This window comes from Coturnix japonica, chromosome 2 (assembly GCF_054131305.1).
Source record: "Coturnix japonica strain WE chromosome 2, WE-NBRP24, whole genome shotgun sequence".
In the NCBI taxonomy this organism is placed as follows: Eukaryota; Metazoa; Chordata; class Aves; order Galliformes; family Phasianidae; genus Coturnix; species Coturnix japonica.
In genome coordinates, this window is record NC_140664.1 from 112,533,072 (window position 1) to 112,550,984 (window position 17,913).

Consider the following 17,913-nt stretch of genomic DNA (forward strand, 5'->3'; position numbering starts at 1 on the left):
TGCCTTTGCAAACACAACAACATGAAGCAGATTTTGTTCAGATTCAGGCATAATAAACAGCACTGTCAACAAAGTTCTGGTCCCAAGATCATCTTGCCTGTTGATATTGGATAACACAAAGAAAAAACAGACTATTTTTAAGGTCTTAGACTCTGTTTGCAGAGCTGGTCATTATGAACACCTAGGGCAAAACTTCTACCAATTTAGAGTGTGGATCTGTCTGACTGTCAAGGCCTATAAATAAATAGGTACAGAAGTTATCTAAATAAGTCTTAGATTTACTAGACTGATTAACCTTTTACAGAAATATTGCTCACATATATTTTTTACAGGTTAAACTATCATTTTTATTATATCCATCATCCACTCATGCACATCAGGAAGCACCATCCTTACAAGGAGAAGAAAGCAATATTATAAACATTTAAGAAAACATATTAAGGAAGGAGTTGTCCAGGGGCAGCCAGAGGAATCAAGCCCAGTTTGTATCAAGATAAGCAACAGCAGCTTTTTCTGACAAATGAGGAAAAGTGCCCCTAAGAGTTGAATATAGCTAACTATGGAATAAGGTTCCAACCAGGGTTATCATGGAAGCCCAATTCCTTGTAGTATTAGAAACTTGTCTGGACACAGCACTGGAAAAGCATTTTAGGGAATGGTCCAGGAACTAAATGACTTAATAAACTCTTTTTTCATCTCCAATTTATTCAGGCCTCTCCCAGTCTCACATGAGAATTTGTAGCAGTTTATCCACATCCTCTAAACACACAGTTGCGCAACCAAAATCATCACATTAGGTTACTTCATGTAATCAGTACACTCTATAATAGTTCTTCCGAGTCAGATGAAATCTTTTTCTTCACAAGTGAGGTGACTGGTAATATTTATTTATTCATCCATTCTCATTAAGTTCTATCTTTATAATAAGCTGCTTTAAAATCTGTATGTCCAGTTCTTCATAATGAAGCAAGAAAGGAAGTCTGGTTTCTAGAACAGCTAAAACAAATGTGAAAGAAAAGGGGTATTTTATGAAAGTCACATCAAAGAACCTCTAGTAAAATGCTCACTGTCTGGTATTTTCAGGAAGTTACACAAAAACTCTATAAGATATGTTTAAGACAGTTAATTGTCTGGCTCTTTTAAGTGCTCTTAAATGCCGTATCACTTTAACTATAAAGACACCCACAGCCATCCATTATTGTTGTAGCAGGGAGCTGCATGGTGTCCTCCTATAGCTGTGCACTAACAGAGTACAGTCTGGTAGTGACCTCCAAAATGAATCACAGTGGAGCAGTGTTTTGCTGAGCAGCTACCTATTGCCCAATATAGTCAGTTAGATTTTCAAGGAAGAAACAGGTTGTGCAGAAACAGGCTCAGTGAATAGCATGAAACAGTCATTTCCCAACTTCTCCCAGAAGTGAGACCCTTGAGGTGCAGATAACAGCTGAACTGCCAGGGCATACAGAGCTCATTACTGCCCTTTCTCCAAGGATTCTCCAGCTCCAACACTGAGCACCACCCAGCACTTATACACCCTAACTGACAGGAAAAAAGGGAAGGGTAAACACAGCACATGTCTGCATTGTTTCTGTATTCACACCTCTTCATTCATTACTTTTTTCATCCCACCTTTGCTCTATCCCTGCAGGTAGAGCTGTTTTCAATAATGTTAAAATTCCAACTATCTAAGGCTCTACACGCACACACACAAAAAAATGTGGTACTAAAAATTGCCTGTGATAATTGCTAAGAACAATCCTTTTTATATAGTGATGTCAAGGTTTAGGAGATATACGAAAGTACATCCTATAATGTGCTTTTGTTGCCTGTGTCTGGAATCATATAACTAGTAAAAGGGTTTCACTAGTCATACATCAGCAGAAGAGGGCAAGTTATTATTTTATAATGTACATGACAATTTGTGTGTTGACCTGCTCCCCTGCCATATGCATTTCCCTTGTCCGTGGTGACATTTGCACTTATCAGGAGAGTAAAATGCACCTGAGAGCTTCGAAAGAACAACCCAGAATCAGAAAATTATTTTCCCCAGAACAGGAAAATGCTTTCACCTCTCACAGAATTTAAGGTAAAGAGAACTGTCTAATCTTGTCTTGAACTTAAAATAGACCATTAAAATTTCATACAAATAACCTCTATTAACCTAGAGATTTCGACTAGTCCTTTAGCAAACTAAACTCCTGCACAGCCAGAGATTCAGAAAGACAAAGGTGACACCACTTGTTTCTCTCTGCTAAACTAACAGGAATTGTTGACATAGCTTAAGCAATATTTCTCGCTCAGGTCTCTCAGTATGTGTCCATTGCCTTTACTGCAGTTATTCATATGGATATAGAATTTCTGTGAAATTTTCCCAGGCTATCCAGTTTATAAGGAAGGTCTTCAGAGTCTTTCTCATTTTTCAGGGAATTCTCCTCACTGTTCAATTCTCTCATACAAAAACAAAACTAAGCAATAAATAAATAAATAAATAGATAAAATAAACAAAAACAAAACAAAACAAAAAAACAAAACAAAACAAAAAAAAAAACAACCAAAACCACAGATAATACATGTATTTTGCCAGTCATCATGTCTCTTTCTCTCTTTTTTGCCTTTTTGTGGGAATTGCAGGTGTATCTCTGACATTTGGGCACCTATAGAGAGATGCAGTTGTCACATTCATGTGTTTTGATCTTCCAGTGCCTAGCCTGAATATGTTCTAAACTGCAGTTTGGCTCTTAAAGTGTCTTCATGGACTTTTCCTGTATTATTTATTCATGAGTGGTATGTTGAGGTTATATATTTGATCATGTGATCTGGAACAAACAAAGGTTTTTAGCACTTTAAGTTATTCCACTTTCATTTCTAAGCACACAGTGGGAGTCAAAATAAGCTGAATGTCATTCAACATGAGGACTTACTTATTTTTTCTCACTCTGGATTCTGGAACACTCACTGGGTTGCATTTCAATTTTTGATATGGCAGAATTATAAGAAAAACGTTACAGGATGTATTGAGCTGCGTGCACTTCAGAATTAAACTATATTATTTCACCAATTAACACTTTTTCCAGATCTAAACAATTTGCTGTTTAGCAACATCTATTTATTGCTGAACAAAATAATACAAGGTGGCATGTTGCACTTTAAGAGGGCTGCTCCAAAAGACATGCCTCCAATTTTCTTACTGTGGTGCATAACATCAGAGGCAGATGTCATATGGTTGCATAGGTTGAACCTCCCCACAAATATTCCAGTACATTTTGTTGCTGTGTGACAGATAGTAGCAGAGGGGCAGTGTGACACAGATACGTATATGAAGCAAAGTTGTGGAACTGAATTCCTCCATGACAAAAAAGATGGCACCCACTGGCATTCACTGATGTTTTTTGAATGTTTACAGAGACCAAACAGTGGATGTGAGCACAGTGAAGCAGTGGATGGTGCACTTCAGAAGTGGCAACAGTAACAGTAGGTCACCACTACTGGTACAGATTTCTGCAAGAGTAGCATGCAGGCTCTTGTTCATTGCTGGCGAAAATGCACAGCTAAAGGTGAGGACTGTGTTGAAAAAAGTGTTTCGTAGCTGAAAATTTGCTCTATCAAATAATGTTCTTGTGGTCTTTTTTTCTGTTGTAGCTTCTATGGAAATAAATAGGAAGCACTACTTTCAGAGGGACCCACATACTTAGTTACCCTCTCTGGACTTTTCTGTATGAGTCCTGAATCAATAAGGTATCTAGGCCTTTCATTGTTGAGTTAAACACTCAACAGGGTGTTTAACTCACTTCTTAAGTAATCCCATCAATGAAACCACTTATTTGACATTTGGCCTTAAGGACCTTGCTGAAAGAAAGTCTTAAAAATTTAAAAAGTTATACAAACTAAAAAGAAAACAAACCAAGACAAAACAAAACCAAAAACAAACAAACAAACAACAAAAAAAACAACCAAATCAACACAAAACAATTAGTCTGTTAGAGTGCTGCCATCTAGGTAGGTGAGTGCCTACAACAAATCCATTTCCAGTGCCTGCAATATCTCACTGCCCAGAATGCTAGACTACATGCAGAAATATTCCTTAAAAAAGTACCTAAATATTTAATGAAAGTAGCTGACTGGGTCCCAACAATCTGGAGATCCCGCAGAACATAAGCAGACTTGAACTTTGTTGACTTATGCTGCAGTGCAGTAAGCACCTTCAGTTGTCACTGGCTTATGCAGAAGTTCACAGTTCTGTAAAACTCATGGGAACCAGCGAGTAGCAGGGAAAGCTGGTTTTCAGTAACCCAAGTGATACAGGAATTTGAGAGCTCATATTTGATTTAAGCATGATGTTTTAATACATGATTTTGAAATGGAATAAATCTCCACTGTTGCTTTGATATCATTTTCTGCAATATTTATTACATTGTGCTTGTATGTATTGATTTTTGACTTGGTGCCCATTGTACTTCAGGCAAATGTAAATGCTTATGAAAACAGACTGTAGCCTGAAATAAAACAAGGTGAAACGTTTATGAAGTGATAGAAACTACATTTAAGCAAGCAGTGCTCTATTCTACTTCAGAACAAAAACAAAATTGATAGCTCCTTGAAGAAATTAAAAGGTGCTTTACAGAAAGGTCTGTGCTTGTGGTTTGATTGTACCTTGCTAAATTCCTTCCGTCAAGGTGAAGAACACAGATGTAGCTGGGTTTTATGTTCTGATGTATGCAGATAGTGATATTCATTGTGCAAATTTTTTGTTTTACACTTTACTGAAATGCATTATTTTAATATAGTCAGTTAAGTCCAAATAATTCCTGTGTCAACTCACTCTGTTCTTACAGAATTAAGATAGATTTTGGATTTGACAAATATACCATTCACTTGAAAAAAAAAAGTCACGTATCTGGTATTTATTTTTTATTACCTCACACTTGTTTAGCAGCCCAGTTTCTTGCAGCCTTGACCAGATGCTTTGGATCCTTCCAGCATGCTCAGGGTGATTAGCGTAGTTGCCACACATACATTGGTGCTTCAGCATCAGGCTATCATACACAACACCTTCAGTGCAAAGACAACATAAAAAGAAACAGAGAGTAAAACAAACACAGGTTATTAGTTCTCATGTCATGCATACTGTTGCTAATTGGATTTTATTTGTCAGTAGAAGAAAGATGAAAATTCTGGATCTTTAATTCTTCTTTTGTTTCAAAGAGTCCAAATTTTGACTTAGAAGTTACATCTTGTTATACCAAGAAAGTTTTGGATGCTCAAAAATATACTAGAAGCATAAATGTCAAAAAGAAACAAAAAAATGGAGTGATGTCCTGTTATATCTTTTATGAATAGAAAAAAATCTTTATATCTTTATCTTACTTGAAGAGGTTGGTTAACCTCTATATAATAAGAAAATGTCATATATTCATAAAAGTCTAAGAAAAAGCATTCAGAAAAGTCTTTTAAAAGTAAATTTTGCAATGACAATGACATTCTTTGTACTACTTAACTGATATAATGTATATGCGCAGATCTCAAAGTACATCAGATGGAAATTTCAGAGCTGCAGCAGTGGCAGCCAGAACCCTTTTTCTGTTCCACTCAGTGCTCAGTTAGGACCAAATCCTATTGTTAGATCACAGTGCAAGGTTTGTTTACTCATTTCTCCAATGAGAGAATAACTTTATATCATGGAGATATGAGTATCACATTGCTCTGTAGCTGTGCACCTGGTGAAAGAGAGCAGTTTTAAAACCTAGGCTCAGGACTAAACTAATTTTCAGTTTTCAAGGCTCTTTAATCAAGTTTGAGACCTGAAATATACTTTTATTTATTTACTCATTGTTTGCATATCCCACTGAAATGCCTGGAATTGAAAATATTTTTCTTACCCCTGTCAACCATTTTTATTTGCAAAACATTTTCTTCCTCTTACAGTTGAAAGGAGCTCAAATTAACAACTTCTCCAAGCTGCAAAACTTGGTATTCAAAACCTCCTTATGTCTCTGCCAACAAAACTATGCTATGCCAACACAGTTCTGGGAAAATTGTGTTAGCCTGCTACTGAAGAGTCAACCAGTGAAGAAAATACAATATTAAAGTACAGGTTCAACAACATGCTCAGTACCACCCTTATTCAACAAAGATGTTGAATGCATATTAAGTGATTTAAAGCCCTGCTGAATGGGAAGCTGTATCCATTGTGGCTAATGCAAATTTTTAGAAGCTAAAATTTTTAAATTATGCTGCTCTAGGTAGGCTGCCATATCTGCCTTATTACTTATCTCATGCCCTTTAGGTCCAGTACTTGGGGATCTTGCTATTTAAGTCAAAATGACATTATGACAGTTACATTTAGCATAAGGAGAACATAAAATTGTCTTTATGCTGAAAGACAATCCAATATGCAAAACAGTACAATGGCTATAAATTCTAGTACATATTTTTCTGTTTGTTTTCTTTCAAAGAAAAAAAAAGAAAAGAACCAGGGAGAATCTGGAACAAATAAACTAATGCAACTTAAAATCTTTGCTGGTGTTGCCAAAGAAGTTAATAGTTTCCTTTCTCTGCAGTTATTTGCACTGCACAGTTTATAAATTTTGAAGCTCTATCATCAGCTCTTATAAGTTATTTGAAATAGTAAGTATGCATGCAAATAGATGCATGCTCATATACTCATCTCTCCTTATCTTGATGTGCCTAAATTATTTTGTCCAATTAAATATCAGTTTAATTGGTCAGGTCAGCATTGCACTCTTCAGCGTTCAGTTATTCACACTGAAGAGTGCAAAAATATATTTCTAAAGAGGGCTAACTTAAGAAACGACTGAGATATGTTTTCATTTATTCCAAGCATCTAAATTGATTTAGGATGCGCAAGTAATTCAGATGTGTTGCTGCTGGCTGTAGAGCACATGTGCTTGGTACAATAGATGTAGTAGAGCTTACTGCTAAAAATAGCCTGTAGGATTTCCCTAACAGGATTCAGCCAATAATCTCCCCACCCCCACAAAAGAAAAAGAGAGAAAGACAACTGTTTTCAATTGCAGACGGCTGTGAAATATTAATAAAAGATGGTTATTCTGTCTCTCCAGAACAAATGCCTACACAGCCAGATTGCGCTCTCAGATTCCTTGTGTAAATCTGAGCATCTCCACTGAGACTGGTGGATTTATTCTGGATTTACACCAATTTTACTGAGGTCAGAATGTGTCCCTGATGACAGCCTGAAATGGTGTCACCACGGAAACATAGAATGATAGAGGACACTGGACAAAATAAACTGAATTTGCATTAAGGCAGAAAAAGCAAAGTCTCCCCACTGTGGCTCCCTAATACTCATTCTTTTCCAAAGTTCTTTGTTTGGATCAACTTTAAATAATATTTTAAACAAAGGGGAGGATATCAATAGACTTAAAAATTGTTATCTAAGAGCATGCTTTGAAGAAGGTGAAATGTTCTGGAAAACAGCAGTAACAAGGAGAAAACCCTGAAAAAATTAGGAACAAATAAAGCTGTGCTATAAAATATGATATCGCACCATACTTCCATAAGATTTGCAGACTTCTGAACAGGAGACTAAAGTATATATGCAGTGAGCTTCCTTTTGTTGTCTTCCGCAGGTCTTTTAGAATGAGTTTACAATGTCTTGGGAACTCTATGAACCACATCAAGAAAAACAGTGGCCTGCCCTAATAATACTGCCTTTGCACAGCTGGCCTTTTTGCAGAAACTCATGGAAAGTGAATTAGCAGATTTCTTTTCATAAAGTCCAAATGTTTCTCACCAAACAAGTGAAATTCTTACTTTGACTATATTTAAAATAAAAAATATCTCTTTCATCTCTGAATGCTGCTTTGCATCCATTCAGTTGCAGTGTTTTAAGGATGTCTCTTTATAATTTTTATAATTTATATATATATATATTTTCTGAGTGCGTCATTGCATCAAGAAATACAAGCTTTAAGAGTATGACAAATTTTGATATTTATTGTGATAGAATTAATACTTCTGGCAGAAACCTGTATAAACAGTATATCTAAGTACTCATTTCCCATTTCTTATGCAGAAAATAGGTGAAACTTGTTTATAAACATATTGTAATATTGTGCTGAGATTCAAACTTCTAAAAAGAGTTTAGATTACATAGGAGAAATAAATTTTTTGTCATTATTTTCTTCGCTGATGATTTTGAGTGGTCAAATCCCTTGACTTTTGAAAGCCTATACCACACTGGTAGGAGATGCTCCCTTCATCATTAAACTATCCAATTCTGATCAGAAAACATTCTGTTGTAGAGACAACGCACAACTGCTAGAGAACACCAGAGCTGAAGGCAATATTGCCTTTCGGTCAGAGTTACAACTTTGATTTTCTATGGGGAAATTAACCTTGTAGTGTAATCTGACTTGTCAAATGAAGACATGGAGAATTATTCTGCAGCTTTCCTACTTACTGGAGGTTTTTCTTCAATGTATTGATGGTCTCATTACAAAACAGGCAACAAGAACAAGGAGAAAAGAGCCAGAGGATAGGGAAATGAAAGAAAAAAAGCTATAAATGACTTAAAGGCACAAAAAAATGCACCTGTTACTATATTGCCAGAGCCAGTCAATGATAATAATTTATGACTGTGTGAATATTAACCCTGTGATTTATCAGCTGCACTGGTTGACTTGATGCCAGTACGGCACCATAAAACTAAGGAACAGTAAGGCTAAAACTGAATGCATTGCTGCAGGAGGTATTCAAGGCATTTAAATCTGTTGATCCTACATGAACAAACGCATTTGCCCTGCCTATTAGAAGTAGTCTTTTGGGAATCCTACCAGTCGTGTAGACATGCTGGCTGGGCTGGTCCATGGCTGGGTGAGGTAATGTGGAATCAGTGGGGGAAGATGGAGTCCTGGACACCAGCCGATGTTTATCTAATCCCGCCATGCCAACTGTAGCCATCTGAGCCTGGTAGATTTGCAACTGGTGGACACGCTGATGCTCCAGGAACTCCTGTTGCCAAGAAAACAGCACAGTAGAAAGAAATGTGAGATGGGATCAAGTAAGACACTGAGGGAAACATGTCAACAAATTAAGTTCATTAGGTCAGGGCTGTAATAAACAGTGTGGAGAAAAAAAAAAGAAAAAGGCTCCTAAGACCTAGTCAATAAATCCATTCAACAGATGTTTTCACACTGACAGTGTGGGCTGCTGACTTTGCTGGAGAGGAGGTGATGGCAGGCAACCTGTCAGTTCTCCCTGACAGCTTCACATTCAGAGAGTTACAAAAGACCGAAGTTTCTCTGATATCTTGAATGCTTAATATGATAGAACATGCACTTCACGATCCTATACAAATAAATTAAAATCACATCTTCCCATAGCACTGAAAGCAAAGAGCAGTGTCCTTATTAATCAGTATCAAATTTGCTGAGCAACTGTGAGTTCCCAAAGCTGTCTGGAAAACAGTAGTAATTTGAACACCCATTTTCACAAACCATTTAGAAATTCAGAGATTGTTACATGAGATTGCACTTTGGGACCTTTTTTATTTTTTTTTGTCACAACTACTGCTGGCAGTAGGCAGTGACAAAGACTTTAATGAAAGGTAGGCAGGAGTGAAAGATTGAGACAGAGTAGAAAAGCAGATTTCATCCTCTATCTCGCTTATCAACAGATGACAACTTTTGCTAACACAACAAAGGCCAAAGCCGTGGCCCTGCGGAAGCCAATAAGATCCTTTCTTAGTGTTCAGTCGCTCTACAGATCACAACTGTTTCCCATGCCCATTTCTTTTCTCTTCTATTTTTTGTTTTTGTGCATGTAATTCTAAAATCTTAACTGAAAGTGAATTCAAGAAAGAGATTTCAAAACCATTCAGCCATACAAATTCAGTCAAAAACCACACTTGCATCTTAGAATTACAGACCTATTTATTCTCACCCAAGCCTGTTACACATTGATGGGTAGATCTATCTGTAAAGGTATAGATAGTTAGTTTGTTTTTTTGTTTTTTTTCCTTTAACCTAGCAATGCTGAATACTGCAAGTCAAGGCAGCAGATCAATATTTGTGTAGAGAAGCAGGCAAGAGTACCCCTGGCCCAGGTGCAGAAAGAATTCATAGCGTGTGGGAAATTAGAATGTCTGCCCTGAATGGAAGAAGGGATGCCTTTATGAGAATGAGTGTACATTACTAACATCTGAAATGAGGACAAATGCTTTCAAAATCAGCCTCAAAACCCACACTAATATCTAAGGTCACAACTTCAGTGAAAAGATGCAAGGTCACGAGAAGGGTAAATCACCTGAGACCTTGTCATAAGTGACTAAATAAAAAAGAAAATATGAATAAGCAGAGAGACTTTACGAGAAGTGTCTTGGATTGGGGTCATGAATCATTTCCCACTCTCTAAAAACAGTCTTTTTTTTTTTTCTTTTTTTTTATTTTTTAAGCTGGAAGTGTCTAAACAGGTCTATATATTCCCTTTCCTTATGAGCATAACAAAACATTTAGGAATTCTTCCTTGAAATACCCAAGTGCCTTATTTTCTTTACATAGTTTCACTAATGATTTTAATTGTGATACATTTTCAGAGGGGATTATTCTTGTTCTCTGAGGTACGCACATCTTTGTGACCTTTGTTGAGGATGTGTGTGACTGGAAAGGAGAAGAAAAGAGTGCATAATGGACATTATTGTGTTAAATATTTTCCCAAAGGAGAACAGAGTAAATATATGCCTTCACGAGTATTTAGCATTACTTTCTCCAGTGCCAACCAAGTGTTCAGTAATGAAGGTCTGTCTGTGGCAAAAGTAATCCCTGCTCTCCAGGATGAACTGGTGGGTGGATCAGTGTGTTCTGGCAGTGTGCATTTAACGGTTTAACTTGTTCAGGTTTTATCCAAGGTTTTCGGCTAACTTCCTGGTTAGGTTACATTTTACAGACAACAGGCACTCATGCAGCAGGTAATATTTTTTCCAGCAATCTATATGTTTATGCTGTGAATGCCTGTAATATTCTGTGTCACACAGACAAGTGGATAAATGCAAAGAGTAATGTGGATAATCAACATGCTTATCTGGCTCCCCTAAAGCCCACCTGGCCTCTGGAAGGGATTAGTGCAACACTGTGAATTCATCTTCAGGTTTTATGTGCTGCAGCACTGCAAACACATGTCCATCTCTCCAGCAATATGACAAAAGTGCTATTTGCACATCTGCAGGGTTAGTGATTTGTGTGAATATATTTGGAGCATTTCTTAGGTAACCTGAGCCTTGCCTGCCCAGCATGGAGCCTGCTAGTTCCAGGTGTCTGAGATTAGTTCATTAGTAGAGGCAAGCAATTAGGGCCCTGGCTGGAGCAAACCCAGGGCCATTTCTTGTCTTCCCAAGAAACCAGCTCAGTAATTATCTTGAGGGGGATTTTTAGAATCAGTATCTAAAGAGAAAATGACTATTTTGGATGTGTGGAATCTAAATATTTGTTTTTCATTTCACATTGCTGTAGGGATTGCTGTTTAAGATGAGCTGGAAGAAATTTGGGTTGGTGTGAATGCTCTTTATGTGTATATGTGACTTCTACACTTTAGTACTTGATACAAATATTGAGAAAATTTGAATGAATCTTCTTGTTTATCTGCCTATGAAAACTGGTGTCTTGCAAGTACGTATATACAGTTGATTTGTTATGTGATCTATGTTTTAATACCCCTTCAAGATAAAGAAGAAGAAGAAAGTGGGATTCACTGATAACTTTTTTTGCTGCTCTGCTATTGGATTTAATTTGATATGCATGTATCATAATCTTAGGTATGGATATCTGCATGTTTCTTCTCTGGGTTTGTTCTTTTATTCAATATGATACAGAACTTCCCTCTTCAAAACTTCAAAATTTACAATTCTTAATTTCAAGTTTAATGTTTATAGTTTCCTGTCTATTTGTAGCCAGGCTTATAGCTGTCTGTCTGTTCTTGTGCCTGTAATGCATTCTGTTAAACTGTACAATGTGTACTGTCAAGTAAATGTTAAAGATCATTCAAATGTTAGCCATCCTCTGCTATTCCTTCCCAATTCTGTAGTAGCTGGATGCATCCAAGGCACTGCTACCTAGGCTGGCCTGTGACTGCATCCACACAGACAGCCTCTAGTTAAAGTAAGGCTGAGCTCTGTGTGCTCCAAGATGCCCACAGTGCCAGCTTGTGGCTCAAACCAAAACACCATCACCCGAAGACTGATTCTGAAAGAAGTCCTGGGCACCTAGGAACATCTCATGTGATTCAGATGAAGGTGATTGACAGAAATCATGAATTTCATGACAATTTTAATAGGAGTAACCTATTACTTTCAGAAGTGGAGGAGAAAATGAAGAACAAAATGAATTCCTAAGCAAGCAGTATCAAAACAAGAAGAGTTTTAGGTTAACAGGAACTGTAGCTCTTTTGATGCAGTACTTCTGTGAATTACTGTTCTGCCTGCTTTCCTCAAATGAAACCAGTTGCCTTCTGGAACTGAGGAAAAAGTAGGTCACAAGATCTTCTGAAAATATTTGTGCACGTAAACTTGAAAGTGCAGAAATGATTTATTTCTATTTTGGTTGTCTAGTTTAATAGAGATGTCCCTAAATGTGAAGATGTTGAGGTCTTCTTTTAAATTGTTCTATCACTTACAGAAAACACATGACCAAGAAACCCTACCAATGCTATTCTTGACAAAGCCACATGTAAAGCCACGAACTTTAATAGTCATCACTTTCAACAAAAGTGAAAAAAAAAACCAAACAAACACAAAATCAGTATTACTATCTGAAATATATGGCCAGCCACAAATTCAGAGTCAGCGCTTCCATGAAAAAGTAAATATAAATAGCAAGTACAGACACTGACACACACATTGAAAAGAAAGAAATGGATTTAGGGCAAGGAGTAGACAGAATGAAAGGGTGAAGAAGATAGTGTTATCTGGGTATATTAGTTCACACATGATCAAGGCTTTGACTAGAACAGAAAACTCAATTCTTCAGTCCAAAGAACTCCGTATCAACTACAAAATAATGAAACAGTGATGAGGTGATATTAACTGAGTGTTGGGTGAGATACAGAACACTGTGATGAAATCTGTATCCTGGGTCTGCCTGTTATCCTGAGCAGAGAAGACCTGCCTTGAGCAACAGGTTGCTGTGTACAGGAGTAACAACTCTATTGCCCATCTGCCTTCCCTTGAAATCCTAAGGGCTGTAAAAAGGCTTATTCCAGCTACTGCCAGGGTATGGCTTAGTACATGGTGTGGTCATACAGCATTGACTGCTCAGGGTATGGTCACCACACGAAGCAGCTTTGTTATCCACCTCTGTTCCTGGAGCAAAGCTACTGCTGCAGTGATAGGTGCTCTTAAGCTGACACATTATCCTTCTATGGCAGGGGCACCTTTGTGCTGGCAAAACAGATCATTAAAATGGCAACATTTTTATCTTGTGGGTTAAAGAGGAGAAGAAGAATGAGTACTATTGATGGAGTGACAAAAAGGTTCTTCTACACTGAGTCATATGCAGGGATGCATTCCCTGCCTTGGGTTGTATAACAAAACACATGGGTTAGGGCTGGGATCACAGCCAGGTTGTAGGACATGTGTGCAGGATCAGGAGCTCTATCTCTTGTCCTTATTGCTTCTCTAAGAGGTAGTTGGGATGCTGACCTGTGGTTTCAAAGAGAGATGATCAAGTTTAAGTTCCCTAGATAGGAAATTTCCAAAAACTCTAAGCATCTGTATAAGTGAGGAATCAAGATGTCCACATGGACTGACAGGCTTTTACTTACCGTGGTAAAGTCACTATGTTAAAGTATGGTGTGATTCAGAAAAAAGAGAGTGATGGGAAATCATGTCTGGGACTGGCAGCAAGGTGGGCCCTGAAGACTGCTTCTCGCTTTCTGCTGGTGGGAAAATTCCAAAGGCCCAGCTGAACTTCTGTTTTTTCTCTTGGTTCCCACTCCTGTGAGATCTGCCTTCCTCACTCCCGACGTTGGCAGCTACTTGACTTCTGTCACTTCCGCTAAAGTGCTGACTCTGCCATGCATGCCGCACTCATCCAAAGTAAATGCAGCACCTCCCAGAAGACTTGCACTCCTGGCTGAATCGTTTCTTCCCTTTTTGAATGTCCCAGAGATTTAAAATAAATACATAAACAATCAGGGCGTTCAGAATATTTTGCATCTTTCTATCCTTTCTTCTTTTCGTTTAAAAAATCTCTTTAGAGGATTCTTGTTACATTATTCTACAATTACTTTGCTACAAATAGCACAAGGCTATTTATATATATATATATTCCCAAAATCATTTGATACTTTGCATGAAAGAATGCAGAAGAGAGCAGAAATGAATACCAGCAACAAAATTTAGTTGCACATGGCTTGCCCTAAATTTCAGTATTAGCAAGTTTTCATTTTTACACTGATGCGAAGAATAAATTGGCTTTATGAACTTAGTTTGTGACTGTTACAAAAGCCCAGTTCTAGTGGCTTTCTAACAGTCATTCAGTTAAACTGTTAGCTGGCCAGAACTAATTAATGGGAAAACATCTAATCCAATCTGTTTCCAGATCTCATCAACAATATCAGCAAATGAGCTCGGTGTTACTTTATGCAGATCATTTCAGTTGCTTCAGTTTTTCTGCTTTTCATTGGAACCATTTTTCTTAGCAGACCGTATGGTTTCTTTTTAAGTGAAATATCATTAGTTTGGCCTTCACACAGAGAAACTGTTGCCTCCAGGCTAAATTCAGCAGCAGCCCTGCTGAGGATCTATGTTTTCTACATACTTATGCACTGGTTTTATAGGCAACTCTGCTGACTTCAAGATTTATTGCAGAATAAATGGAAATTACTTGGGTCTAATACAAAGAAAAAGTTTTGGAAAACCCTGCCCTTCATTATACAATCCATACACACTAATACATTGTTGTCTGTGTATATCACATGTGCATATTGAAGCCCTCTGCAGATTCCTTCTCGCTCACATGGATGTATATCAGGTCAGAAAGTGATGCATCAACAGATGATGTAGTCAGGAAATAGAGAGAGAGCCATGGTGTTTTGTTCCCGCTCCGTAGATCACCTCCTTAAATGCATCTAATGGAAAAACTCCAACAGGCATTTGTACTGACACTGCCCACGCCACAGATCTTCTGTACAATCCATCCATTTCTGCTGTCACCTGAGTGACAGCGGAGCTGTAACCTGATGAATACCAGGTTCCAGGCTTCTGCAGGAGGACTTTTGCTTCTCCAAAGACTTCAGAGAGAGATTACCAAACCTCACGCCTTTCTTCAGTATGTTTAAAAAACCTTTCTCCAACATGTCTGTAGAAACAACTACAGAGTTTCATGAAAACATACATGAATTTGAAAATATCCTGAACTATCTCAAAAATACTTTTATCATGTCTGCAATGCTTAGCTCATCACTTCTTTGATTTCTGGCAGAAAGAGTAATTTTAATGTATAGTTAAATAGTGACAAAATTCAAAGCTTTCCAAAATACAGGATTTGAATATAGGAAGGATGCTGGGGATGAAATGAGACAAAGAATAACAAAGTATTTTTTACAGGTCTGTTTACTTAAAGGAATATACTTATTCTGTAAATATAAAAAAGCTTTGTGTAAATGTCTATTTCTGCAATCACCAGATACAGCTTGCTATGCTTTTTATTTTTATATATAGTAAGATCAACTTACAAGTAAATTGAAGAAAATCATCCTGAACACCTAAAGATTACTTTTAAATGTTTCTTGAAACCACTTTCCCACTAAATTCTTCTCAGTACTGGTTTTGTTGCTTTTAACAAGGATGAGAACTGCCAGAATGGGCAATTTGAAAATGGAGGAGAAACTCTTATGTTTGCTGATTTAGGAACAACCAGAGGATTAAAAAGAAATGTGGAACATAGTATGTGCTAACACAGCATTAATTCTATAATGCAAACTACAGAATAAATTCTCCAATTTCTCATTCCTTCAGAAAATCTTGGCCTTCAAGTTGCAAAGTACATTTCAGAAAGACCATAATGCTTATTGTATTTCATAGGAATGATTATTTAATTTATTTGAACTTTAAACTTGCTTTATCAAGTTTACTTTAGAAATGTCCCATCTGTAAAAGAACTTAGGGGCTACACTGCTATCATAAGGAGATGTGTGGAAGACTGAATGGGATTAAAAAGGAGGAAAGCAGGGTAGTAATATTACAGACTTGAATGGACCAAACATCCTATGGTCCAAACTCTTCTCTCATTGCACCCTCATCTTTGTTTTAGTGCTCCCCATTTTCTTTACAGTTTTTAAAACCTGAAAGCTATATTTCTTGTTTGCTGAACAGTATTCCACAGCCTTTTCTTTGCTTTTAATCTTTTTCTACCAAAAGTTATCTTTTATGAACTTGAGTTTGCAGAATCCTCAGCTATCATAAGATGTTAGAAAACTACATCAGCTAGAAATCTTGAGACTAAAAAGAGGACTAAGCAGAGAAGAGAAATGAGGGGAGTAAGAACATTTGTTCCAGTGCAGCACTTCTGGGAGGTAGTTCATCGATCTGATAATGCTACATAAGAATCTCACCATTGCATTAGCCAGCACAATATTTTTCTCTAGTAAGAAATTCTAGGCATAGAGGATTAAACTGCAGGAAAATAATTGCACATGATAAAAAGAACAAAGGACCACACCCCATAGAAATAGACTAATCTGAGCCCTGTTACTCCTTAATCTGATCTCCTTTCTGAGACAAGAGAAAGCACAACAGTATAGGTATATTTATTAGTGTTCAGAACTGCGTAAATATGAAAGTAATTTTCTACATTTAAAAATGGCTTCTTTTTCAGGAGATGTCTGCTTATTTCTCAGAAGTACTATATCAGGTTTAAAGGCTGGCTAATATAGCATTTCCACAGTTAGTATAGTGAGGAAGATCAGCTCCATTGGTGGTCCAGTCTCTAAAGCACACCCCCAAGCATGGTCCACAGCACCCATTGCTGGGTGTCCACATGGACAGAGGTTGTCTTGGAGTCAGTGTCTGAGCTGAAGAGCACAAGCAGACAGGAAGCAGTGGATGGGCCAGCTGGGAAGACCAAATCCAGCATCTAGTGAGCTGTTTTGGTACAGCCAGAGAGCAGGGGGCTTCTAGTAGTTCTAAAAAGGACCTGACGGTTGGTGCAGAAGGCAATCTCCACTATCAAGTCACAGTGATGTGACTACATATACTGTAAATCTTCTGGGGGGATAGACTGGATTATTTATGCAGATCTAAGTCTAGATAGACTAAAGAGAATCCAAGAAATTTATTCAGGGTTTTCATTAGTATAGCTGAGAGGAAGGTTTTGCACTTCAATAGAAGCTTCTTAAAACAGCGTCCACAAAGAGAAACTGTCATCTTGCAACCACATAATACTTAGAATAAAATGTACTGAAAAATGTTGCACAAAATCAATACACACATATTCTAGTACATCAAGTGAAACATTGGAAGGGGAAGAGGGGGAATCTGGGAAACCAGTCAAAGCAAAATGTTAATTCTAATTGTTGTATTTAGTTGGCCTTGTCTTGTGACAAGTTTGTTATTATGCAGATTTCCTACCTGCCACCTTCCATGGGAGTATTTTGTAAAGTGAAGTTATGCAGGCAATTCCCCTGCTTCTTACCTCTTTATTCCTAATTATGTTGGTCCTGTGTTCACTCAAGATAACATTATAGCTGTCCCCAAATACTCCAGATTTGGGGCCTCTGACAAATGAAATCATTTAGTGCTTGGAAATATTTGTTTCTGTGCTGCAAGTCTTTAGCTACTAATATGCTGAAAATAAAGCTGTACTTCCCTATTATACGTCAATGGTTTATTAGTTTTTAAATCTTTTTGCTGGAATAATTTCTTAAGATTTGCTTATTGGTGGT

The 17,913-nt window shown here is 37.4% G+C and overlaps 1 protein-coding gene across 13 annotated transcripts in view; it reads right to left on the minus strand.

Annotated features, from left to right (window-relative positions):
* HDAC9 (histone deacetylase 9) overlaps window positions 1–17,913 on the minus strand; it is a 445,991-nt gene that overhangs the window by 125,351 nt on the left and 302,727 nt on the right. For all 13 annotated transcript variants that reach the window (XR_014943025.1, XM_015853723.3, XM_085538530.1 and 10 more), the window contains 2 exons: window positions 8,814–8,991; window positions 4,916–5,049 (listed from right to left, as the gene is read on the minus strand). Coding sequence is in view for 12 of the 13 variants with exons in the window: in XM_015853723.3 (XP_015709209.2) it covers window positions 4,916–5,049; window positions 8,814–8,991 (312 nt within the window). In the remaining variant the exon portion in view is untranslated. The remainder of the gene's footprint in view (window positions 1–4,915; window positions 5,050–8,813; window positions 8,992–17,913) is intronic.